At 37.9% G+C, this 27245-nt stretch overlaps 2 protein-coding genes across 5 annotated transcripts; one reads left to right on the forward strand and one right to left on the reverse strand.

The window, feature by feature from the left end:
* Positions 1-585: 585 nt before the first annotated feature.
* LOC114406306 (E3 ubiquitin-protein ligase SPL2-like) lies at positions 586-26426 on the reverse strand. Of its 4 annotated transcripts, none has more exons than XM_028368975.1 (6): positions 25928-26423; positions 16968-17069; positions 8934-9104; positions 8619-8740; positions 1511-1648; positions 586-1217 (listed from the first exon to the last, which is right to left on the reverse strand). In XM_028368975.1, exons 1-6 carry the CDS (start codon positions 26294-26296, stop codon positions 935-937), a joined length of 1185 nt encoding a protein of 394 aa, XP_028224776.1. In that variant the 5' UTR covers positions 26297-26423; the 3' UTR covers positions 586-934. The 4 variants fall into 4 exon arrangements, with proteins under 4 accessions (XP_028224776.1, XP_028224777.1, XP_028224779.1 ...); XM_028368976.1 differs by having other exon boundaries at positions 1511-1630; positions 25928-26422; XM_028368978.1 differs by lacking the exon at positions 1511-1648 and having other exon boundaries at positions 25928-26425.
* Positions 22342-25145, forward strand: LOC114406305. Its single transcript, XM_028368974.1, has 3 exons — positions 22342-24177; positions 24270-24388; positions 24501-25145. Exons 1-3 carry the CDS (start codon positions 22392-22394, stop codon positions 25044-25046), a joined length of 2451 nt encoding a protein of 816 aa, XP_028224775.1. The 5' UTR covers positions 22342-22391; the 3' UTR covers positions 25047-25145.
* Positions 26427-27245: the final 819 nt, after the last annotated feature.

Consider the following 27245-nt stretch of genomic DNA (forward strand, 5'->3'; position numbering starts at 1 on the left):
ACAAGTTCTAGTGAGGGAGCGATTGTCCACTGCTGGTTAACCTTAAACAAGTTTGAGAGGGGAAAGGTAGGATATGTATTCTAAGTTCTTAAAATTCTTCCACTGCCAAATTTCTCCAGCATGTCAAATTCTTGATTATAGAACTTTGTCACATAAAGAGGGATGCATACTATTTTGTCAGTTGTGTGCTTTGTAATATTCATAACAGTTAAGATATTGTTGTTTCAGAATTTAGCATCTGTTGTTTTTCACTTTTAATCAAAATATATCATCTCATTTTTTTAAATGAGAAATGAAGTTCTTTTTATTATTTTCAGTTTTTATACAAACATTTAAAAATAAGAATAAAATTAAAAATAAATGACATTTTTATAATTAATATCAAAAAACATTTTCTTAAATCAATAAACCCCAATAATATTTGCCAATGAAAGAGGATCAGCCTCACCAAACAAACCACAGGCTGACTGACTGCATTTCTGGTTGTTACCTACCAGCATTAGTTTTTACTTTTGGACGTAGGATTTAGATTTACAAGTGTACTCGTGAGATTACCTTTAAGCCAGGAATAATACAAGATTATCGTATAGGAGTTTACAATCACATTCACACAATCCTGCTCAAACAAAGATTTATAGCCAACAAGCAGCATCACATGCACAATAACATATCAGAGTTCATTCTAAAGGAGTTAGGCAAAATTAAATATTTATGTACACTGCAACTGGGATAATTAGAAAATCCTATAAAATTAACCTCGACCAACCTATTATCTACCCCTGATAAATGTTTCACAGGAAATAAGAGCAAAGGAGGGTTTTCCCTACAACTCCAGATTCTATATCTTATCGAAATAAAAAGCAAACATTCTTCTCGTTAGCAAGCAAAAAAGTTTCCTGCCACAGAGAGAACATAAGAATCAGCCTGTGTCTGTTCAAGATTCATAAATCCGCACTGAATCTCGAATCTCCTGACGACAAACAGGACATTTGGGTGCCACTTCGCGTTCAACTGATATGGCACACCCTTGGCAACACACAAGATGCCCACAGGGAATGAAAACAGAACGTCTTCTCCTCATCAGACATATAACACATAATTGTCCATCTGGAACATCTTCAATCTCATCATCCATCTGAGGTTCAACATCACTCACCGCTTGCCTTTGTTGCTGGAGCTGCCTCTGTTGCTTCCACTGTTTCCACTTATTCCAGTTCCTGAAAACAAGCAGAGTTTAATGGACTTCAATTCAACTCCATGTCTCTAACCACCAAAATTACCAATAATATTATTTCAAATTCTGATTATTGTCAAAATAAAGGGCATCGTCATATGCTAACTAAATTTAACTTGTCTATTACACATAGTCACCCTGATATAGTTTATCAAGCCAAGACAATCCACCGAGTTTACTCATTTGCAAAACAATCTAAAGCCACATATAATTAACAAAATCCAAAGCATCACATAAACAATATAATAAATGGATAGGTGACTCAAACCAACTTACCTCACAACTGCATAGCCAAGGACCCCAACTGACATTGAACCAAGAGCAATACCACCCCAAAACAGTATTTTTGTTTTGCTGGAAAGATCTACTATCATCTGATCTTTACTCAAGTCAGACCTACAACAGTATAGAAATCTCAAAGGAAAAATATCACTAACGGAATTGAGGTGAAGTGAAATATTATCAACCCAATGAGAAAAGGTTACACCTCGGTTTATATAGGCAGTTACACAGATAACTGTCAACAGTTAATCTTATACATAGAAGCTAAGAAAGGAAAAACAGTCTAACAAGTAAATATACTCCTATACCCCCGCAAGCTCATGAGAGGTTGGAAGTGAACTTTTCAGCCACTCTGAGCTTGGATTTGTACGTGGTAAAGTTGGAAGGAGTCAAAGCCTTTGTCAAAATAGCAGCCTTCTGATCAATGGCAGGAACATGAACCACTTGAAGTTGCTTCTCCAAAACTTTTTCTCTAACAAAGAAGAGATCCAATTCCATATGCTTAGTTCGAGAGTGCATAACAGGATTGTGAGCAAGAGCAACAATGCTCAGATTGTTACAAAAGATGACTGGATGGATGAGGAATGTGCAGTTTAGACAGAAGTGACCTAATCCATGTAACTTCAGCAGTGGGCTAAGGCTAGACTGCGATATTCAGCCTCTGTACTGGACCTTGCAACAACAGACTGTCTCTTTGACCACCAAGAAACTAAATTTGACCCATAAAAGATGGCTGCACCAGAAGCTGACCTTCTGTTGTCAGGATCAGATGCTCAGTCAGCATCATAATAAGCATGCACTGTAAAGGGAGGTCCAGTAAAAGGAGAGAGAAACTTCAAACCAAAGTTGACGGTACCAGCTAGAAACCTGAGAATTTGTTTTACTGCAGCCCAATAGTGTTTTGATGGATCTGACATGTACTGACAGACTTTGTTAACAAAAATTGATTTCAGGTTGAGTGATGGTTGCATATTGCAAGGCTCCCACAATAGACCTGTATAGAGTGGGATCAGGCAAAGGCTCCTACCCTGACTTAGTTAACTTGCAGCCTCCAACCATTGGAGAAGAAATAGTATTGGCCTTATCAATTTTTGTTTTCCAAATAAATCCTTAATGTACTTTGACTGGGTCTGAATGAGTGCACCATTGAGTTGAGATCCTACTTCAATTCCCAGGAAATAGTCAAGATTCCTTAGGTCTTTAAGTGAGAACTCAGAGTTGAGTTTGGTAACTAAGGACTTGATGAATGTGGGATTGTTTCCAGTGACAATACTTGAAACTGAAGGAGAAACACCCTCCTTTCTCTCTTAGCATTATTAATTTCAAAAAGTTACATATATATAGAATACAAGATAGAGAGAGAAGGGCAATGACAGTGACAACTCACTGCTGCCCTTCTGAACAAGCTTACCAACTAAGCTACCAAATATAGATAAAATACAAGGATATTCAACACTCCCCCTCAAGCTGGAGCATATAAATCATATGCACCAAGCTTGGAACATATAGTATGAATTTTGGGTCCTCTTAAGGACTTAGTCAAAATATCCGCTGGCTGATCATTAGAACCAATGAACTCAGTGACAATTTCCTTGGACAGAAGCTTCTCTCGAATGAAATGACAATCAATCTCTATGTGCTTAGTCCTTTCATGAAAAACTGGGTTTGAGGCAATATGAAGAGCAGCCTGATTATCACAATACAACTTCATTGGCAACTCTTCACAAAACCTCAATTCCTACAAAAACTGTTTAATCCACATGAGCTCACAAGTAACCATAGACATAGATCGATATTCAGCTTCTGCACTGGACCGAGCGACAATTGTCTGTTTCTTGCTTTTCCAAGAAATAAGATTTCCTCCAATGAAGACACAATAGCCTGATGTAGACCTTCTATCCATGGGACAACCAGCCCAATCAGCATCACAATATCCCGATAGTTGTGTATTACCCTTGTCTTCATACAACAACCCTTGACCAGGAGCTTTTTTAACATATCTCAGAATACGCGTGACAGCATTCCAATGGTCCAAATGAGGATTCTGCATAAATTGGCTAACCACTCCCACAACAAAGGAGATATCAAGTCTAGTAATGGTAAGGGAAATGAGTTTTCCCACAAGCCTCCTATATCTCTCGGGGTCAAGATAAACTTCAGTTTGATCTGCCATGAGCTTCAGGTTTGGATCCATAGGGCTTTCAACAGGTCTACAATTCTGCATACCTGTTTCTTCTCAAATATCAAGAGCATACTTCCTCTGAGAGATCACAACATCATCTCCTGATTGAGCTACTTCAATACCAAGGAAATACTTCAAAGGACCCAGATCTTTGGTCTGAAAATGACTGAATAAGTGCTCTTTTAGCTGGGTGATCTTAGTAGTATCATTCCCTGTAATCACTATATCATCAACATAGACAATTAGATAAACACATTTTCCAGGGGATGTATGACAATAAAATACAGAATGATCGGCTTCACTTCATTTCAGTCCAAACATTCGGACAACATGACTAAATTTACCAAACCAAGCGCGAGGAGATTGCTTCAACCCATAGAGAGATCGGTGAAGCTTACAAACAAGACCATACTCCCCCTGAGCAACAAACCCAGGAGGTTGCTCCATATAAATATCCTCCTCAAGATCACCGTGGAGAAAGGCATTCTTAATATCAAGATGATGGAGGGGCCAATGACGGATAGCAGCCATAGCAAGAAACAGACGAACAGTGGTGAGTTTGGCTACAGAAGAGAAAGTATCACAGTAATCAATGCCATATACCTATGTGTAGCCCTTAGCCACCAAGCGAGCCTTAAATCGATCAACCTTACCATTGGGCCCAACTTTAACAGTGTAAACTCATCTACAACCCACAGTGGTCTTACCAGGAGGAAGAGGAACAAGCTCCCAAGTATCATTATCTTCAAGAGCCTGCATCTCATCAACCATAGCCTGTCTCCAGCTAGGATGATAAAGTGCCTCACGAACAGTGGAAGGAATAGTAAGGGAAGACAATGAGAAAACAAAGGAACTATACGAAGGAGACAAATGGTGGTAACTTAAGAAATTATAAATAGGATGAGGATTACGAGTAGAGCGAATACCTTTCCTGATGGCAATGGGCCAATGTGAGTCAGAATGAGAAGAAGTGGAAGAATCCATGAGTGGAGGACTGGCTGAAGAAGAACGAGAACCACGGGGAGAAGCTTTAGGTACTGGAAATCCAATCTGCGTTGTCCTGGGTTGATCTGTAATCAAAGGTGAAGATACAACTTCAGGTGAATCCGGTGAGGAAGAGGGAACAACACTGACATTTTGGTCTGAGTCATCTAGAGGACAAGGAGAAGGAATAGGAAGAACTTCCTGAAGAGATGAAGAATGGTCTTCGGAAGGTGAGAAGAAGGGTGAGTCTTCAAAGAAGGTTACATCTACAGACATGTAGTATCTTCTCATGGTTGGAGAATAACATTTGTAACCTTTTTGAAGACGAGAATAACCCAAGAAGACACATTTAACTTACCTTGCAGAGAGTTTGTCTAAACCAGGAGACAAATCATGGACAAAACATGTATCAAAGGTGAAGATAGAGAGAGAAGGGCAATGACAGTGACAACTCACTGCTGCCCTTCTGAACAAGCTCACCAACTAAGCTACCAAATATAGATAAAATACAAGGATATTCAACAACAATAAAGCCATCTACATACACAAGCATGTATATAACAGTATTTTTGGAATCAGTGTAAGCAAAATGTGAGGGATCACACTTGCTGGAGCTGAACTGAAACCGAAGAAGGGTGGCCTTTAGTTTGTCAAACCAAGCTCTAGGGGCTTGTTTGAGACCATATATTGCCTTATGCAACTTACACACATGCTGTTTGTTGGGATTTTCAAATCCAGGGGGCTAACTCATGTTCAAGAACACCATTGAGAAATGCATTATTGACATCTAACTTCCGAAGACTCCACTTTTGAGTGACAGGAAGAGAAAGAAGAATTCTGACAGTGACTGGTTTGATTACAGGAGAAAATGTCTCATTGTAGTCATAACCAAATTGCTGGTGAAAGCCTTTGGCTCAGATTTACTTTTCAACAAATAAAGCCAAGTAAACTGAGTGTGGGCATCAACAAAGGTTACATAATAGCTGTAACCAGTGTTGGACAAGACAGGTGAAGGACCCCACAAATCTGTATAAATGAGTTCAAAATGATTAGAATACACAATAAGAAAAGGGGAAGAGGGAAGACAATGGGACTTGCCAATGCAACAGTTTGAACAAAAATCAGAACCTGTTTTATTTATGATAGGTATATTACACAGCTGTAACCAGTGTTGGACAAGACAGGTGAAGGACCCCACAAATCTGTATAAATGAGTTCAAAATGATTAGAATACACAATAAGAGAAGGGGAAGAGGGAAGACAATGGGACTTGCCAATGCAACAGTTTGAACAAAAATCAGAACCTGTTTTATTTAAGATAGGTATATTACACAGCTTGGATACAAGTTTCATAGTATCACCACTAGGGTGACCTAATCTGGAATGCCAAGTGGCAAAAGAAAGATCACTATTAGAAAGAGTATTGACATGAGACACACTAGGACTGATTCTATTTACACCAGTTGAAACAGAATCTGGAGAAGAAACACTTGGCACAGGTTCTGAGCCAGCAGAAGAAATGGTATTGATAGTGAAAGGGGGCTTGAGTTGCTGTCTAGCTAACTGAAGCAAGTCAGGGAATTGATAGAGGCCATCACAGCCTACCATCCCTTTAAGAAGCACCTATTTAGAGACCTGAGATTTGACCAAACAGAATTCAGAATGAAACTCAAAAAACACAGAATTATCTCTACAAAATTGACTGACATAGATTAAATTTTTGGTAATGGAAGGAACAAACAGGAAATTATTAAGGACAAGAGAAATTTTAGGATTAAAGGGAGATGAGAAGGAAGATAAACCTGAAGAGTTGATATTCAAACCTTGACCATTACCAATAGTAATTTGATCTGGTCCTTCGAAGGGAATGGTTTAATGAATATTTTGAGAAACGATTGTGACATGGTGAGAGTCCCCTGAATCAGGATATCAACTCGAAGAAGAGGCTGAAGGAACACTTATCAGATAGGCTTGAGGAGAATGCTGAGTATTGATTGAACTGAGACTGATTAGACTGCTGTGTTTGATAGGAATTAAGGTTCTGACTCTGACTTTGGTACTGGTTCTGATTGGGGTTAGTAGAGATCTGAGACTGATTTTGATCAGGATACTGGCTGGGATAATCCATAGGCTGAGTAGGAACATAGTCATCATTGTGCCTATGATGACAATAAGAAGCCTCATGACCATATTTATGACAGATTTGACACTGGAAATGAGCAAATCGACCTCTGCCACAGCCACCATTGCAACCACCACGATTAAAATTCCAACCGCCACCGCCACCACGGCCAATGCCAGCGCTAACGTACTGATTTCCACCATTGTAATTATTGTAGTTCGTGCCAAAGTGAGACAAAGAGCCAGAACCTTGAGCAACATAAGCTTGAGGATGAGAATCTTGTTGCACCGAATTGGGGGCTAAAATTAGGTTTTGCCCCTTCAGCGATATTAATCGAAGCAATGGACAAGGCAAAGGTTTTGCGAGCGATTCGAGTCTCATGAGCCAGAAGGAGAGTTGCGACTTCATCAGTAGACATCAACTCAAACTTTCCACTCACGAAGATTATGAGCGACTCAAACTCATCTGGTAAACCATCAAGAACGATGTCAACATGATCGGATTCAGACACATGCTCTCCAATCGACGAGAGAGAATCAATAATGGTTTGAATGCAAAACAAATAGCCAGAAATTGAACTATTGTTTAGAAAAAATGTTACGTAAATCATTGTGGAGTTGCCGTTTTTTCACACGAACAATGGAGTAAAAGTGTGTGTGGAGCTTGTCCCAAAGATGCCACACAGTTTTGTAACCAACAAGCCGCGGAAGCACCTCGCCGGAAACAGTAGATTGAAGCCACAATAGAAGGAGCTGATCCTGTTGCTCCCAAAGCAAGAACTCAGGCGAAGTAACACCAGCATCACAATCAGCAATGGTGAGATATCGAGTCGGAATCTGCAGTTTAGTGAGAAGATGAAAAAGGTGATGTCCTTTGAGAACAGGTTCAGCCTGTTGACACCAAAGGAGGTAGTTGGAATTGTTAAGCTTCTGTTAGATGGAGTGCAAAAACTTCTTTGCAGTGATAACTGCCGAAGAAACTAGTGGAGAGCCACCAATCCTTGGAGGAGGAGGAGGAGCGGAAGCGAAAGCAGAACCATGAATGATCGAAACAAAGCTCTATGATACCATATAGAAATCTCAGGGAGAGAAAATATCACTAACAGAAATTGAGGTGAAGTGAAATATTATTCAACCCAATGAGAAAAGGTTACACCTCAGTTTATATAGGCAGAGTAACACAGAGATAACTGTCAACTAACTCTAACTGTCAACTGACTCTAGTCAGTTAACTATATAGCAGTTCAATAAACTATAGTTAATCCTATACATAGAAGCTAAGAAAGGAAAAACAGTCTATCAAATAAATATACTCCAATAAACAAAGATGATAATTATCATAAGCAGCACTTCCACATGATGAATCATTTATCAGCATTTACTGAGATATACGCACTCATATAATTCAATATTACTCTTTATTAATACACCACCAAAAAAAAATCATAGACTTGTCATAGGATCCTTTATCAAAAGCAATTTATACTTGACAAATGGCACCTCAGCCTGTTGAGAAGAAAATTCAAGCAAGTTTGATCAAAACCACATATTCATGGATCCACAACTCCTTATTCATGGTCACCAATATAAATTAATTAATTCATTATAAAATCAAAATAGCCATAATCATTCTACCAGTAAAGTGACATTTCTGCTAGAATGTATCCTACTGAATACCAAAGGTATAAAAAAAGGAAGTGTATGCTAACTTCAAATGAAACAATCCCCACTACTATACCGAATAGGAATACCAAATGATAGAGTTTTTTTCAAGATCAACAATATAATAGTTTATTTCAAAGAAAAGAAACTTACAGAAAATATGGTAGATCCTTGCACGACTTAATTTCAGCAATTCCATTTTTTAAACTGCAAAGGCCAACAGCAGTGATATTCTTTCCCAATGGAAGAATTTTCTCTTCATCTAGTAGTCCAACCTACAGAAAAGAAACATATAATAACATTTCAGCAAACGTGATATACCAAAGATCAACAATTTCACAGGAGCAGACAGAGACACAACACCAAAATAGAATAATTTTAAAGGGAAATAGAACATGTATAGAGATTGAACATAACTCGACATTATGATATCCATTGCAAATAAGCTGTATGAGAGTATCAACTCACCGGATATTCATGCCCAAAAAGTGCTTGCAAGAAAGTATAAGGAGAAGCAGTTATTGGTTGCAATTTATGATAAACTGTTGACAAAGGTAACGGATGTCTTGAGCCATCCATGTTTACAACAACATACTCAGCATTTGGCCACCGTCCAACATCAATTAGAACAAAAGGCACCTACAACAAAAATAGTTAAAAAATCTAGAAAATATTTCATACCATCATTGTATCTTAAAATATTTTACAGTATCTTACATGATCCTTTCCTAGTGGGATAAGACCTTCGTTGCTATTGTTGTAGTTACATAATCCTTTAGGAATGATTTTAATATATCAGTATATTTCATGTTTATTTCCTTATTTTATTAAGATTAGGAGTCTAGTACCAGTGTATAAATAGAACTTACTACTTTTTATTTTGACCATCACATACAATAAATCAGTATTATAATTTATAATTGTGAGCTTGATCTCTCTTTTCCTCCTTCTCTACTTTTTTCTGTAATTTCAAGATATATCATATCTGCTAGCTATTAAAACAAGTAAAGATCAAAGGTGAATAAAGAAAAGAGAAACCGAAAGACGCATCATAATCCATTCATACAGAAATACAGAATAGCCAATAGCAACACTATAGACTTTTAGAGAAGAATATTTGGAAAAGCTCAAGTGTTTTCTCTCACTCAGCTCAGATTTTATATTATGTAACAAGTACATGAAAAGACATTACAGATGCAAAGAGTGCTTAACAAGGAAGAAACAAAAGATAAAATATAATAAACACATATCTATTTAACATTCACCCTCAAACTGGAGCATATAAATTATAGGCTCCAAGCTTGGCACATATCAACTGAATCCGAGGTTCCCTTAAAGACTTAGTTAAAATATCTGCAAGTTGACCACTTATGTTGACAAACTCTGTACTAATCTCCTTGGCCAACAGCTTCTCTTTCACAAGATGACAGTCAATCTCTATATGTTTGGTTCTCTCATGAAACACTGGATTGGAGGCAATACGGAGAGTTTCCTGATTATCACAATACAACTTCATTGGCTGAACTTCACAGAACTTTAGCTCTTGAATACGTTGTTTGATCTACACTAATTCACATGTGACTGAAGCCATAGACCTGTATTCTGCTTCTACACTAGATCTAGCAACAATATTCTGCTTCTTGCTCTTCCAAGAGATAACATTTCCTCCAATAGATACTCAATATCCTGTTGTAGAGCACCTGTCTATAGGGGACCCTGCCCAACCAACATCACAATAACCTGAAATCTGAGAGTCTCCTTTGTCTTCATACAACAGTCCTTGTCCTGGAGTCTTCTTTATATACCTGAGAATGTGAAGAACAACATTCCAGTGATTAACATGAGGAGTTTGCATAAACTAACTAACAATTCCAACTGCAAAGGAAATATCAAGCCTGGGAATTGTAAGATAGATGAGTTTCCCCACTAATCTTCTATATCTCTCCAGATCTGGATATGGTTCACCCTAATCTGCCATTAACTTTTGATTTGGATGCATGGGACTATCAACAGGTCTACAGTTAATCATGCCCATCTCTTCCAAAATATCCAAAGCATACTTCCTCTGTGAGATAATAATGTCTTCCTTGGATTGAGCTACCTCTATACCAAGGAAGTACTTCAGGTGGCCAAGATCCTTGGTCTATTGGGAAAAATCCAAGTCCCACATCAGCTAAAGTTAATGCCAAGATAGAGTATATAAGTAGGGAACAATCCTCACCCTATGAGCTAGCTTTTGGAGTTAAATTAGACCCAAAATTCACATTCTAAGATGGTATCAGAGTCTTTCCTAGATCTGTTAAACGGGTCTTCCACCATATTATCTACACACCAAGCTCAAAAGTGTTGGGTGTGAGGGGGTGTATTGGGAAAATCCCAAGTCTCATATCGGCTAGAGATAGTGCTAGGATAGAGTATATAAATGGGGAGCAACCATCACCCTATGAGCTAGCTTTTGGAGTTGAATTAAACCCACATTCTAAGATGAAAGTGACTAAACAAATGTCATTTCAACTGGGAGATTTTAGTATCATAATTCCCTGCAATTACTATATCATCGACATAAACCAAGTAAACATATTTACCAGGGGAAGCGCGACAATAAAAAACTGAGTGATCTGCTTCACTCTGTTTCATCCCAAAACTTTGTACATGACTGAATTTCACAAACCAAGCTCTTGGATACTGTTTGAGCCCATAAAGAGATCGACGAAGTTTGCAAACTAAGCCAGATTCTCCCTAAGCAACAAACCCAGGAGGTTGCTCCATATAGATCTCCTCCAACTCACCATGATGAAAAGCATTTTTGATATCTAATTGGTGAAGAGGCCAATGACAAATGGCAGTCATTGCAAGAAAGAGACGATTAGTAGTGATTTTGGCCATAGGAGAAAAAGTATCCTTATAGTCAAGGCCATATAATGTGCCTTAAGACGATCAACTTCACCATTAGGACCAGCCTTGACAGCATATACCCACCGACAACCAACTGTCTTCTTCCCAGGAGGAAGAGGAACTAATACCTTTTCTAAGGGCAATAGGCCAACCTGAGTCTTCATCAAGAGAGGGTGATGATGGAGGAGGATCCATTGTAGGAATAACTGAGGATGAAGAACATGAACCAAAAGGATCTTCATGTCCAGTGGAACTAGCTCTGTGTGTCCTGCTCTGGGAGGTAGAAATAGAAGATGGAGATAATTCAGCTTAATAGTTGAGGGTGGTTGAATTTCTCCTTCATTGAATGTTGTATGGTAAGAGATACCACTAGATTGAGATAAGGAATAGGCAACACTTGTATTGAGTTGGAATCCTATTTAGAGAAGAACATGGTTTCTTTGAAGAAGGTAACATCGGCTGACATGTAGTATCTCCTTGTGGTTGGAGAGTAACATTTGTAGCCTTTTTAAAGGCATGAATACCCAAGAAACACACATTTGATAGCTCTTGCTGAGAGCTTATCAAGACATGGAGAAATATCATGAACAAAACATGTACAACCAAAGACTTTGGAGGAAAAGAGTATAGAAATAGGCAAAAGTTCAGATCTATCTTTCATTAAATAAACTCAAGTGCATCGAGAATATTCATCAATGAAGGTAACAAAATGATGAGGAAATTGAAGCAAAAGGACCGGCACAAGGACAAGCAGGACCTATGACCAGAGCTAGAGCTAGAAAGGCAGAGGAGACCCTACAACAAGTGGTAGAAAAAAATTTTGAAGTTGTACCTGCAGTAAAGGACATTGAACCAAAATTATTTCAGTGCATAGTTATTATTTAAGACCAATGAGCTGGAGGGCGTTGTTGCTGACTTTCTTCTTTTTAGAATTAAATAAAATTGTATTTCTTTCATTTTCATTTTTTTTCTTTCTTTTACTTATTTTAGTGGCTGATAGTTTTGGTGTCTTTTCATGTGCACCACTGGGAATTAAAAGCCTTGCCTTCATAATTGCAGTTAATGGTGCATTTAGAATAATTAAAGGCTAGCTGTCTATATGTACACAAAATTGCAATGGAATGGACAGACTTGAATTTTCAGACAAATACTTGTGTATTGTGAGAGTATTCTCTAGGTTCCAAACTGAACCCGTTTGAACTTATCAGGGGCAATCCATCACCCTTGTGGCGTCTTCCTTTGGCTTATCTTGCATTGCTGGGAGTGGCGCCTTCCACCTACCATCAAGCGATCAGTAACTAGAGTCATCTCACAAAATATCTAAACCCAAAAGATGTTACATGGCTTGATCCCCAAGTATCTAAGTGAATGGTAGAAAAAACCGAGTTACATCTTTTTTCAGTTTGTTTTGGAAAAAATTATCTAACATGTTTTCCTAATTGACAAGATTCACACTCTAACATTTGTAATCTGTTGAGAATTGGAACCATAATCTTCAATTTGGCAAGACTTGGGTGACCTAGACGATCATGCAAAAGTTTTGGAGATAAGGAAGGAAAACAGGACACAAAAGAGTTGGTTTCCAGGTAGTAAAGACCTTGTGATTCATGTCCTATGCCAATCACTCAGTCCGTACAACGGTCTTGTATTACAAAGGAATCAGCAACAAACATTACTAAGCAATTTAAGGAACAAGTCAATTGACTTAGGGAAATTAGGTTATAAGGACACTCAGGAATATACAAAACAGAATTTAAATTTAAGGAGGAAGAAAGAGGAACTTGACCAACTCCTTGGGATGCAAATTTGGACCCATTGGCTAATGCAACAAGGTGAGGAAATTTAGGTGAAAAAATAGAGGAGAACAAGGAATTGTTACCAAAGATATGGTCAGAAGCACCTGAATTAACTATCCATGGACCTTGACCTTCCACAGATTGAGATATGCAGGTTGTTGAAACACTTGGTACTAAAGAGGATTGAGCTTAGCTACTAGATTTCAGCCTCAAGTACTCCTGATATTCTTCATCAAAAAATCAAGATTCAACCTTTTCACCCAGATTGACAAGACAAGTGGCTGTGGAAAGGAGATCCAAGTGGTCAATATTCAGTGGGGAGCGCATATAATCTGCTGTTGGGAGAATTGATAGATGAGAATCAAGATGGAGTATCTAAGGAGCTATGGAATCTAAAGATCCCAACTAAAACATCCTTCTTCGCTTGGAGATTAATCAGAGACAGGCTGCCAACAAAATTAAACTTGTGAAGTAGAAACATGGAAATCAATGGTCTCCTTTGCCCATTCTGCAGAAACAATGATGAGGATGCAGCTCATTTATTCTTCAACTGCAGCAAAATCCTACCTATTTGGTGGGAATCAATGTCTTGTTTAAACATTTTGGGTGCTTTCCCACAAAACCCGAGACATCACTTTCTCCAACATGCTTATGGGGGGTATGCTGGCCTAAGGGTTCACAGATGGCAGTGTTGGTGGATAGCATTAACCTGGACTCTATGGCAGCATAGGAATGGGATAGTTTTCTCAAATGATAGCTTTAATGCTAGCAAACTGATGGATGATGCAATCTTCTTGTGTTCATGGTTTAGGAATATGGAAAAGGGTTTTGGAATGCATTTTAATCAATGGTCGAGTAATATGAGAGAGGGATTTTGTAATCAGGGGAGGGAAGCATACATAGGATCTGGGTAGCTAATTCGACTTTTCAAGGTTGTATTAGGAAACCATATGTCCGCTGAACTTCAAAAATTTGTATTCTCAGTACCCCTGGTACTGTTATATATATATATATATATATATATATATATATATATATATATATATATATATATATATATATATCAGGCCTTTTCTGATGTAGAGACATTTGCTACCTTATCAGGCCAACCATGTAGGTTATACACTTATTTTGAGTATGGTTTTCTTTTCCACAATAAGAACACCATAGCTTACCATTACCACCTCTACCACCACGTCCTCCTCCTCTATTACAATGGCCCCCTCTACCCCAACCATGAGAGGCAACCATGGCTGAAATCTCAACAGTAGCAGCTGCATTTTCACCATTCACCAAAGTAGAAACATGGAGAAGTCTAGTGACTAAGTTGTTCATTGAGGGAATATGATCACCGAACAAAATTTGATCACATACATGATCATAATCTGAATGCCAGCTCCACATGATCAAAATCATAAATAGTTTATCAAGCCTCTTCATCATTTCCTCTACAGAATCACATAAGAAATCCTTTTAATTCTTCAACTACAGCTCTAGCTTTACCATGTGTGAAATCATATCATGGTTGGTCTGTTGAAGAGAAACAACTTTGAGTTGAATCAAACAGACGCTGATTGTCATTAGCAAAAAATATCTTGGGCATTCTTCGAAAAGAAACAACAGGTCTTGAATGACCTCAGTATCTCAAGCAGATCAGGGTCTACAGATTGCCATAGGACAGCACAAAGTTGGCAGTCAAGTTCCTGCCAATGAGCTCTACTTTCGGCAGGAATTTCATTCACATCTTTCTCCAAATGATCATGGTATTCTTGACCAAGGAACCACAACTCAACCTAGTTAGAACAAGACAGATAATTTGTCCAGTCGAGTTTTTCAGTGGTAATGGTGAGAGTTGCAGAGAAGGAAGAAATAGGTAGGGCCTATACTGGACAACATTGCAAAAGACTGCATGGATGACATTTTCGAACACAGAGGAGTTACTAAAGAAACAAGAAGCCAAACAAACTAGGGCTAGACTTCAGACCTCTTCTAAGATGTGACAATTGGAGCCAAACAGGTGCTGGAGTGAACCCAGAAGGAACCGACAAAGATGACGATGGTGGCGCAACGGCGTTACGGCGGCACGTGAGATCCACACACGCGGATGGTAACAGTGTGTGAGGGTGCATGACAGAGCTTTTGCTCTTGAGACCACTTGGGCTGGGTCACACTCAACGAGGTGCACCTAACCCTGAATTCGCCGTAAAATTTCTCGGTGGTCAACGCCGGCAGTTCGCTAGCCAACAATGACAAAACCACAGAGCGAGACCATTCCCGTTTTGATACCACTTGAGACTTTTAGAGAACAATATTTGGAAAAGCTTAAGTGTTTTCTCTCACTCAGCTCAGATTTTATATCATGTAACAAGTACATGAAAAGACATTACAACAAAGAAGAGTGCTTAAAAAGGATGAACAAAAGATAAAATATAATAAACACATATCTATCTAACAGCAACAAATAGTGCCACAACGGTGCTGTCGCAGAGCTTCATGGCCACCAGCCGCTACAAGAAACTCATACCATTGTGTTTTAGTGTCACATGAATACTGTCCCAAATCACAGCTGAGACTGGCTATTTATTCCCTGTTCACACCTCAGCCCCTCCATTTTCCAGTCAAATCCAAGAAGCCCCACACATGTTCCAGCCAAGATCATCCCGTTGCAGCTTCCTCTGCGATATAACTTTCTTGCTGTCATTCTATCTTCTTTTTTTCTGTTTATTTTTTCTTGTTTTTCTATCTTCCACTTCAACTATCCTTCAGTTTTTATTTTCTTATTTATTCTTTTTCTATCTTTCCATCTTTTTTATATTGTCAGTTTAGCTTCTAATAAAATCTGCATACAAACAACTTTTTATTTTCTTATTTATTCTTTTTCTATATTTCCAACTTTTATTTTGTCTTTTTAATTTGTTGACTTTTAATTCTTCAATCTAAAGCACTTGGACAACTTAATATCCAAAAACATTCCTATCCTCTTTTTATGGGCGTGGAGAGTGGTGGCAGGAAATTGACATTAATGCCAAGTTGCTTCACACCTCCAACCTCTGCATTGCAGCTCGAAAAACAGGGGAGGGTAACAGGGCCTTTGTTACTCTTGCAATTTAACTATGACACATCTTTAATAAAAATGACTATTTCTTATGGTATGTGATTTCAAGCTATAATGACATGTCTTTGAGATATAACATTGAAGTGTTTTATGTTGAATATATCTCAAGTTTTGAGTATCTACTATGTACATTAGAAATTGTTTGTATTATAATAACTATGTTTAGTATAGCAGCCACTCCACAATCTACTATTTCATTTTTTTTAGTTCCTATTCTATGCCATTATCCAGGATCAACAACTATGCCAAAACAGGAAACTATCTACAAGAAAGATATCATCAAATCCCTCTAATACTATTAATTAGCTCATGTTCTAGCCATTGCAAATGAAAGTGTATCCTGTTCAAAATGCTGGCCTGTTCTTACTAACCTAGATTATGCTCAGCTGAAGCATATTGGTGATGGACAATCTTATGCAGCAATAGATTCATTAGATTGCATTATATATCATTAAAACAGAAAAACCACTAATTGATTCTGGATACAAAATAATCTACTAAGATATTTATACTGCATATGCTACAACAGAGTCTTCTTTGTTGTCAAATATGGTGATTCTTTTATCCTACTCAATTATATATACCAGCCTCAAATTTGACTGCATGAAATGCACATCAATTGACAAGATTATTATACCAGAATTTTTTTTTATACATTATGAACCTCACTATTTAACAAAGTTATGCATCCATTACCTTCCTTAAAGATGTAGACTCTTGCTGTCTCCATGATCTTGCAAATATGGCTCGAAGATCAGAAGTCCATCCAAATAAGCCTTTCCATTCATTGTATATACACTTCACAACATTCAACACGAAATAAATCAATAAATTAGTCTTATAATTCACAACTAAGTTGCAAGATGTTAATGAAATTAAATTTAAATTTTCTACGACAATCAAAAAGATATAATTCCTCTTAGACATAAAAGCCATTAATTCTAAATGCCAAATGGGTAGCCAAATATCATTGGAAAAAATTTAATTACTTCAATTTCTACAATGCTGGTCACCTACCCATTTTCTTCGAGACCATCATAATTACTCATTTACTCAAGAAAAGGAGCAGGCATGTCAATATTCAATATTCAATAACACCTTATGGTCAAAACATCAAAATATACACCTATCTATAAAATGAAAGGGGAAATCTATAGGCAACAATCTGAAGTCTTGAGATTGGATTTTGCTCCACTAAAGTGAGGGAAATGTACTTTAGAAGATGAATTGCAGTAATAACTATTAATTATAATAACAGTTTCTTTTTACAACAATTATTATCACAGTTAGATTTTGACAAATTTGTAGTTTATTATAATATGCAAATATTGCATCACGATTTCAACCATGCAAATCCCTGAAGCTTAGTGCCAGTGCATGTTGGTTTTAGGTTTATGAGAACAGAGAAAATAATGTGTAGAGAAGCTTAAAATATTTTATTGAAACAACTATATATAAAGAGCCCAAAGCATAACAAAAACATCCCTTATTTCTAGGCATAACAGGATAAATTTAAATTTAAAATACAGAATCATAACTCCTAATTTTTGAAACTTTAACTCCTAAAATCTGAAACGTAAACAGAAGCAAAACAAATTCCTAAAAACCAGGAAGGGCACTACACATTGCAGCAGCTAGTATGGGCACTCTTTCAACAAATCCCCTCCTTGCCTTAGCAACTGTAGACTCCTTTAGTTTTCAAAAAAATCAAATCAAGCTTGACTCTTGCTTTTCTTCTTTTATGTTGTAATTTTTGCTATCATCTTTCTCAGATAAGACCACCACCACATTCCACTTCAGCTTATCCTTCATATATTGAATCATTTTACTTGCATCCACAGCACCTTTTACCATCATCAAATCCTTGTCTTTGTCAAGATTAACAAATTCCACACCTTTAAACTCCAGAATGATTTTTGGAATTTTTGAAATGCAACTGTCATTGCTCAATTTATTATTCAAAACCATCTCATGCTTTGTAGGCATATTTTCTTGAGCCTTTTGATCTTCAAGGTTTTTCTCAGGTGGCTTCTTCTCTATTTGTTCCTTGTTGGCATTGTCATTTTCCTCATCTTGCTCCTTAATCAGATCTGTTGAGAATCAGAAATATTTAATGTATAGATTTATTAGGATCTGATTTATAGGAAACATATCTGATTTAGAGGAAACTGAATATCCTCTCATTACCAGTATTTATTGTAATGACCACTATATAATAGAGCATCCACTGTGTACTCTGACATACGGTTTCAGTCAATTATCCCTCTATATTTTCTCTCATTTTACATGGTATCTAGAACCAGGTTGAGGGAATAACGAAAACCATCCCCCCACCAGATCGTTGCACTTATTCTAACGACCTCTTTCTTCTTTCCGACAACCCTTTCCGCTTCTCTGGCCATTTTCCCTGTTTCTGGCACATTTTCCAATCACCAACGCAACTCTGGCAAATTTTCCAAAAAATTTTCGAGTGACTTTTCCGCTGATCACCCACTGGATCTAGATCACCCCACACCAATCTACATGGTGTGGCTCACGGCATCGAAAACGAAGCATGCACGCACCCTCACATGCACCATCTTTGCCAGCCAAACAGCTTTGCCCATAAGCACATCCGACACCTTTTCTGGCCGCTGTTTCAATGACAAAGTCTCCTGCCCAACATGACTCTGTCCCTAAAGTTTCATCTCCATCGGACTTGTTTTGGGCAAAAACTCCTTTTTGCATCATTGTTTCGTGCCTTTTTAGGTACTATTTGGTTTTCAATTTTGGGCACTGTGCAGTCCATTTTTACGTTTTTGCGTTGTTACGAAGAACTCTTCAGTCGCCTTTCCTACCGCCATCTCTTTCCAGCGTGTTTTCTGGTCACTGCTTTCATCTAGCCCCTCATTTTCTGGCGAAGAACTTTTCGGTCGCCTATTTTGTCACTGTACTTTTCCGACGTGTTTCTTGGTGACTTCTCTCAACTTTTCTGGCTATTTATGACAATTTCTTCTCTTCAGTTTGAATAATTTTGGGTCTCCACGGTTCGTTTGATGCTTCCAAATCTTGGTTTTAAGAAGATCAGAACTTGCTTTGGATTTACTTAAGCTGATGGGTATTCCAGCTCTCTCTTCCTAGCAATATTCCCCGATTTTTGCCTTCAAAATATTGGTTTGAAGCTTCCAAATGATGGTTTTCAGAAAGTCGGAACTTGCTTTTCTTAGGTTGATGGATATATTCCACCTCTCTCATTCTAGCAATATTCCCCAACTTCACCAACATCCTTGAGTTGTCATTCAAACTATTGTCTTTTTTAGTGGAACTCAAGTTTTATGTTTTTGTTGGGAATAAATTTTCTTGTAACTAGCTGAAGCTTAGTAAACTTCTAAGCTTCAGCATGAGGGAAAGTGTTGAGAATCAGAAATATGTAATGTATAGATTTATTAGGATCTGATTTATAGGAAACAAATCTGATTTAGAGGAAACTAAATATCCTTTCATTATCAGTATTTATTGTAATGACCACTATATAATAGAGCATCCGTTGTGTACTCTGACATACAGTTTCAGTCAATTATCCCTTTATATTTTCTCATTTTACAAGATCTAAGGAAAAACTTGTCCCTTTCATATGAACTTTGAACACTTCTAAGTTGTTTGTATGTTTAATCACACAAATTTTGTGATCAAAAGACACCTTATAGCCTTTCTCCAATAACTGAGCAACACTTAACAAAAATTTGATTAATCTAAGGAACAAATAAGATATAAAAAATTAATTTCAAACCTGAATGACTTTCATTGCAACTGTTCCTATGCCTTTCACAGCAATATGTGCTCCATTTCCAATTCTTTGGAAATAACAGTTTTGTTGAGATCTTTAAAGAGTTTCAATCATGAGCCATGTGGTTTGTACAACCACTATCTAGAAGCCAACCTATTTTGGGGTTGTTGGTTGTAAAGCATGTTGTTGTAAAGAGTTGTTCCTCTGCAACTTGGACCTCCTGATGTTGATAATGAGACTTGCATATCTTCTCCACATGTCCCGACTGACCACACTTGTTGCATTTCACATCTGGCCTCCACCAACACTTGTGTGGGTGATTATTTTTCCTGCAATAGGGACAAGGTGAAAAGGCATGTGAATTGTTGTTTTGGTTGTATTTGTTACCATTGCAGTTCTTGGCTTGGAAAGCTCCCTCTAAAGATCCTTCTTGCATCATAAGCCTCCTTTGTTCTTGTGCTTGTAGTGCATTCACCAATTCTGTCAAAGTAATGCTTGACAAATCCCTTGAGTTCTCTAGAGACCTAATTGTGGCTTCAAATTTTCCAAGCACTATGAGTAGAATTTTTTGAACAATTCTATCTTCTGAAAATTCAGTACCAAGGAGCCTTACATTGTTGACTGTGTCAAGAAGCCTGTCAATTCCTTAATTGTTTTTGATTCCTTCATTCTCTGCATCTCGAATTCTTGAACCAAGTCCAGCGCTTGCATTGCTTTCACCTTTTCATTTCCATCATACATTTGCTTCAAAAACTCCCAAATCTCATTAGGTATTTTCAGCGTCATTATTCTGATCAACAGGGTGTTTTGCCCCGTTGAATCATTAAAAAAAAATAATCTGATCAAAATAGTGGATGATAATGCTCCAAACAAGGTTGCTCTTGCCTTTGACTCTCTTTGTTTCCTCTCTTTGTGATTTCTTATTTGAGCAACTCATGGATTATCCGGTAGGGATGGAACTTCGTACATGCCTTCAACAGCTTCCTATAGATCACATGCATCAAGATCGGCTGCCATTTTAACAGCCCAAAGGTGGTAATGCTTGCCATTGAACAATGGAAGTAAAATTGGAATGGATGAACCTTCTAGATTCATTGTCGTGTGTGTTTGTGTTTAGGAATTATGGGTAGACTCACAAAATCTCACAGATCCCTCGGATGAGAGCTCTGATGCCAATTTGTTGTTTTTAGGTTTATGAGAACAGAGAAAATGATGTGTAGAGAAGCTTAAAATATTTTATTGAAACAACTCTATATAAAGAGCACAAAGCAAAACAAATACATCCCTTATTTGAGTTATTTCTAGGCATAACAGGATAATTTTACAAAACAGAATCATAACTCCTAATATTTGAAACTTCAACTCCTAAAATCTGAAACGTAAACAGAAGCAAAACAAATTCCTAAAGACTAGGAAAGACACTCTACGTTGCAGCAGCAGGTATGGGCATTCTTTCAACAAAACCAACTCAAAATAACAAAAGGTTCATTACATTATGCCCACTGAAAAGACAAATCAATCAACAAGGCAGGGGGTGAGCTGTTTGTAGATTAACAGTGTGTTTGGGTTTCTCTTGGAACACATTCCCAAACATACAACAGAAAAGCAATATGTTTAGTAGTTTACAGTGTTGTTAAATGGCGGCCATGGCGGCGCCATGGCGGATTTAGGTGGCGGATTTGCGAAAAAACGCCACCGAATAGCGGTGGCGTGGCGGGTTTGGGATGGCGGCGCCATGGCGGCCGCCATAGCCATGGCGGTCGTGGCGGTTATAGCGGGGTGGCGGAAAATGGCGGGATTTGCTTGGGTTTTGTCCGCGGTAGGAGTTGGGCCGACCCGATCCAACCCTACCCGGTTATGCATTCAATTAAATGTTGTCCGACGCCGCACCTCACCTCACCTCTGCGTCCTTCCCTCACCTCTGCGTCCTTCCCTCACCTCTGCGTCCTTCCCTCACCCCGCCGCACCCAGCCGCCGCCGCGACAGGCGACACCCGCACAGTCCGCGCACCCAACCGCCGCCGCCCGCGACACCCTTACACGAAGACGAAGGCCAACTTCGCGCGAGCCCCGGCAACGCAGCCTCCCGCGACCGCGACCGCAACACCTTTCTGTCTCGTGAAGAAGACGAAGAAGACGAAGACGCAGACGCGGGTCAGCCAACCTTGATCTTTTTTTTTTTTTTTTTTGATTTGGGCTTTTTGCTATTTGACACACCCCATTTTTCTGTCTACAACTTTTTTTTTCCTTTTGCTATTTGACACCCCTTTTTACTGTTAACAGTCCCTTTTTTTTTTTTTCGTATTTGACACCATAATTTTTTTTTCCTGTTCAGTCCCTTTTTAGTGATTTTAAATGGCTGAACCATCATCCGATGCTGCTACTGCAAGTGCAACGAGGAAAAATAAGGCAGACCCAGGCTGGAAATATTGTCATTCACTAGTGGAAGGAGATACAAACACCATTGTTTGTAATTTTTGTGGAAAAATCACTAAGGGAGGAATAACCCGAGCCAAACAACACCTGATTGGGAAGTCGGGCAACGTTGCAGCTTGCAAGAAAACTCCCCCAAATGTAGTTGAAGAGTTGAAGGAATATATGGCTACAAAAAAAAGCGGGACCACTTACAGTACTTCTGGCAGTGGTAATATGGCAAATATAAGAGATTTTGAATTTGGTGAACCGATTGGATGTGATGGAAGTGAAGAAGATGAGTTTGCGGATTCTTGTAATGCTGCTGCAAGTGCAAAGACAAAGTGTGGGACTAAAAAAGGACCAATGGACAAATTCTGTAAGAATCCAGAAAATGCAATCAATCGGAGAAAAATGGAGATGCTGAGGCAAATGAACATAAGAGAGTCAATGGATAAGAATGAAGTATTGAAGGTGCATCAACATATTGCTCGCTTTTGGTACCAAGCAGGTTTGTCATTCAACCTCATTAAATTGAAAAGCTTTGAGAACATGGTTGCAGCCATTGGTCAATATGGGCCACATTTGCCCATTCCTAGCTATCATGACATCAGAGTTCCACTCTTGAAGAAGGAAGTTGAATATACTGAAAATTTGATGAAAGGCCATAGGGAGCAATGGGTCAAGTATGGTTGTACTATTATGTCCGATGCATGGACTGATCGGAAACAAAGATGCATCATTAATTTTTTGATTAACTCTCAAGCTGGTACCATGTTTTTGAAGTCTGTTGATGGCTCTGATTTTGTGAAGACAGGTGAAAAGCTTTTTGAGTTGCTTGATGCCATTGTGGAGGAAGTTGGAGAAGAGAATGTTGTTCAAGTTGTAACCGATAATGGGAGCAACTATGTTTTAGCGGGTAAGTTGTTGGAGGAGAAAAGGAAACATATTTATTGGACTCCTTGTGCAGCTCATTGTATTGATTTGATGCTTGAAGATATTGGGAAGCTTCCCTTGATAAGGAAGACCATTAGAAGGGCAATTAATCTAGTTGGGTTTATCTATGCCCATTCTAGTACCTTAAGTTTGTTGAGAAATTTTACAAACAAGAGGGAATTGGTGAGACATGCTATTACTAGATTTGCCACTTCTTATCTAACCTTGGAAAGGCTTCACAAAGAGAAAGCCAATATTAGAAAGATGTTTACTTCTGATGAATGGACCTTGAACAAGCTATCTAAGGAGCCTAAGGGAAAAGAAGCTGCAAAGGTAGTGCTCATGCCTTCTTTTTGGAATAGTGTGGTTTACACTCTTAAAGTCATGGCTCCACTTGTGAAAGTGCTTCGTCTTGTGGATGGTGAAAGGAAACCAGCCATGGGCTATATTTATGAAGCAATGGACAAGGCAAAAGAAACAATTATGAAGTCTTTCAACAACAATGAAAGCAAGTACAAAGATGTGTTTGAAATCATTGATAAAAGATGGAATTGTCAGCTTCATAGGCCATTGCATGCAGCTGCCCACTTCTTAAATCCAGAGTTCTTTTATGACAACACTGACTTGGAGTTTGATTTTGAGGTCACCAATGGTTTGTTTGAGTGCATTAAGAAGTTGATTCCACAATTTGATGTGCAACAGAAAATTCTAACCGAGTTGCATCTTTACAAGATTGGTGCTGACCACTTTGGTTCCGACTTTGCAATGGCTCAAAGGAAAACCCATTCTCCTAGTAAGAAACTTTTATCATACTATTTTTTTTATGTATTAGTGTTAGAATTCAGAATTCTAAGTTATGCTCTTGGTTGGTAATTGGTATTGCAGCATATTGGTGGCGAATGTTTGGGTCACAAACTCCAAATTTGCAGAAGCTGGCTATTAAGATTTTGAGTTTGACTTGCAGTGCTTCAGGATGTGAAAGAAATTGGAGTGTGTTTGAGCAAGTAATTGTGACAAAACTCTAACTATACTTTTTAATTTTATTTAATTTTGATGATCAAGTTATATTTGGAGTATATTTGAGATTGAAATCAACATTTATTTGTTATGTTGTAGATTCATTCCAAAAAAAGAAATAGGCTTGAGCACAAGAGGTTGCATGATTTGGTGTTTGTCAAATACAACCAACAATTGAAGCAAAGATATAATGCAAGAGATGAAATTGATCCAATTTCTCTTAATGATATTGATGTATGCAATGAATGGCTCGTGGGAGAGATGGATCAAGATGATGATAATGATGCTGGAAATGATTTGGTATTTGAAGATGATGATGCTCTAAATTGGGCAACTGTGTATCAGGCTTCGGGGGTTGGAGAGTGTAGGATGTATACTAGGCGGAAAAAGCAAAAAACAAGTGTTGCTGCTGCCCAAACTTCTAAAAAACAGGCAATGGTTGTTGGATCTTCATCAAGGAAGCAAAAAGCAGTCCAAGAAAATGATGAGGATCTAGATGTTGAGGAGAATATTGATGTTGAATCTGAAGAAGAAGAAATCATGGTCAATTTTGAGGCGTCTGATGGGGAAGAGGGAGAGGGAGATGCTCCATTACCATATGATAACAACGAAGATGATTATGTTGGGATTGGAGAAGATGATTAGAGCCTTAACCTTCACTTTGCACTTTGCATTATGTTTTTATCATTTTCTTATTTTGAACTCTTTAATGAGTTTATTTGGTGTTGGTACTTGATTATTGTATGAACTCATGAAACTTTTTTAGTTTATTTGAATGCAATCCTTTGTTTTTTTCAATTTCAATGAGTTTATATATATGTTTTTTTTTTTTTTGTGTCCGCCATAACATCCGCCATTTTCCGCTACGCCATCCGCCATATTTTTATGGCGGATTTTTGACTTTCCGCCATGAACCGCCATCCGCCATTAACAACATTGGTAGTTTACCAATGACAAACCGACACACACTAAGGGCCTAGGTTGAGCGGGTTTCCAACAAGTACACTCTAAGTTCCATTTTACTCTGCACCTTCACATATTTTATTTTTTTTACTTTGCACCATCACATATTTTTGTTCCGAATCAAGTGTGAAGTGATTTTCATTTCAGAAATTCCACTTTTAGCACTTTCCACTACCCACATTAAACAATACAGATCTAAATTCAAATTACACATTAACATAATCCTAAAATTTCGAATCAAACTCTAACAATGAGGAATTTGGAACAAACAATTTTACTCTGCACCTTCACATATTTTTTTTTTACTTTGCACCATCACATTTTTGTTCCGAATCAAGCGTGAAGTGATTTTCATTTAAAAAATTCCACTTTTTGCACTCTCCACAACACACATTAAACAATACAAACCTAAATTCAAATTACACATAAACATAATCCTAAAATTTTTGAATCAAACCCTAACAATGGGGAATTTCAAACAAACAAGCAAAATTCCTCTGTTCGATCGCAATAAATTAACCAAATTTCGAGCACAAAAAGGAAAAAAAAATAGAGGTTGTTACCGTTTGAGTTCTTTGAAGAATAACACTTTTATCGCCGGACTCGCGAGAAACCAAGACACCAGGTCTCAGGGTTTTCCAGGTGCCGCCTTCGACGGCGGACTTGGCATCGACAGTGCCGCGGACAATTACGATGTTGCCACCGTCGGAGTTTCCGTCGGCGTCGGAGGGTATCTCGGCGAGGAGGGATCGGAGGTCGGAGACGGAGACAGAAGGGGCGCGGTGGAGCTTGCGGAGGGCGGCAGAGGTGGCGGTGAATTTGAAGAGGGTGCGGACGGCGGCGTAGGCCAAGGCCAAGCCCAAAACGGCACCGTCGAAAGAAAGGGCGAGCTGAGAGAGAAGAGACACAAAGGCTTGCTCCTGATGAGACATTGATCATTCATTCATTAATTGCTCATTCTCGGAACAATTGCTCTTTGCGTTTCCACAATCCACCACGTCAGTCGTCGCTTAGTTTGTTCTAGAACTACCACCGTAGAAGAACCCGCAGGGTGTTGTTAAACTTCTCTCAATTAAAAATAAAACTTAAAATATATTTTTAATCCTTTAAATTTAGTCATTATTATTTTAGTACTTAAAAAAAATCTGTTTTTAATAGTCTGTTAAGTTTTTAAAAACTTACTTTTAATCTTTTTATTTTTTTTTTTGTTAATGTTGTTATAATTTGTATTGATGTTTTACCATCAGAAATATTTTTTAATTTAATTTTAAAAAAAATGATTTCAAATGATTTAAAATCCTCAAAATATGTAAATGATGATCATTAAGCCATACGAGTCACATATTTTGGTTGTTTAAAATCACTAGAAATTATTTTTTAATAAATAAATTTTAATTGTTAAAAATCGTCACAAATTGTGAAATCATGAACCTAGCAAAAATTTGTATGTTTAGATTGGATTGGATACTTTGATACCTAGTTTCGGTAAATCAAAATTTTGAGGAAAAATGTTCGATTCCCAAGTAAGATATCTCCGAATAAGAGACTTATCCATGACACTTACAACTTACTCCTTCTTCACTCTCTTTGTCTATTTGTGATTTCCTTTCGCTTTGTTAATGTGTGTGTTAAGAGGAGACAAACCCAACCATTGTTAATTTCGAGAGTAACAGACAGAAGTTGGATTTCGGGAATGCACTCTAAAAATGTTGGGAGAATCCATTTTCATGAGAAAGTAACATATGGTCAATGTTTCAAAACAAGCTTATATAATAAAGTCAATAGTTTTTTTACAAAGAAAGCAACCACGAGACACCAAGATGGAAATAAAGGTAAAATAGATTATAGAAACTCAATCAATAACATGTCATTTTGCAATTA

This window comes from Glycine soja, chromosome 3, assembly GCF_004193775.1.
Source record: "Glycine soja cultivar W05 chromosome 3, ASM419377v2, whole genome shotgun sequence".
Classification (NCBI taxonomy): domain Eukaryota; kingdom Viridiplantae; phylum Streptophyta; class Magnoliopsida; order Fabales; family Fabaceae; genus Glycine; species Glycine soja.

Bases quoted from the DNA above. Each gene is read 5' to 3' on its own strand.
- LOC114406305 (XM_028368974.1), top strand. From the start codon at position 22,392: ATGGCTGAACCATCATCCGATGCTGCTACTGCAAGTGCAACGAGGAAA. The intron at 24,178-24,269 runs GTAAGAAACTTT...TTGGTATTGCAG, and splicing joins AAGGAAAACCCATTCTCCTA to CATATTGGTGGCGAATGTTT. The intron at 24,389-24,500 runs GTAATTGTGACA...GTTATGTTGTAG, and splicing joins ATTGGAGTGTGTTTGAGCAA to ATTCATTCCAAAAAAAGAAA.
- LOC114406306 (XM_028368975.1), bottom strand. From the start codon at position 26,296: ATGTCTCATCAGGAGCAAGCCTTTGTGTCTCTTCTCTCTCAGCTCGCC. The intron at 1,649-8,618 runs GTAAGTTTCTTT...TTTTCCTTTGAG, and splicing joins AAGGATCTACCATATTTTCT to ATTTCTATACTGTTGTAGGT. The intron at 1,218-1,510 runs GTAAGTTGGTTT...GCTTGTTTTCAG, and splicing joins CTTGGCTATGCAGTTGTGAG to GAACTGGAATAAGTGGAAAC.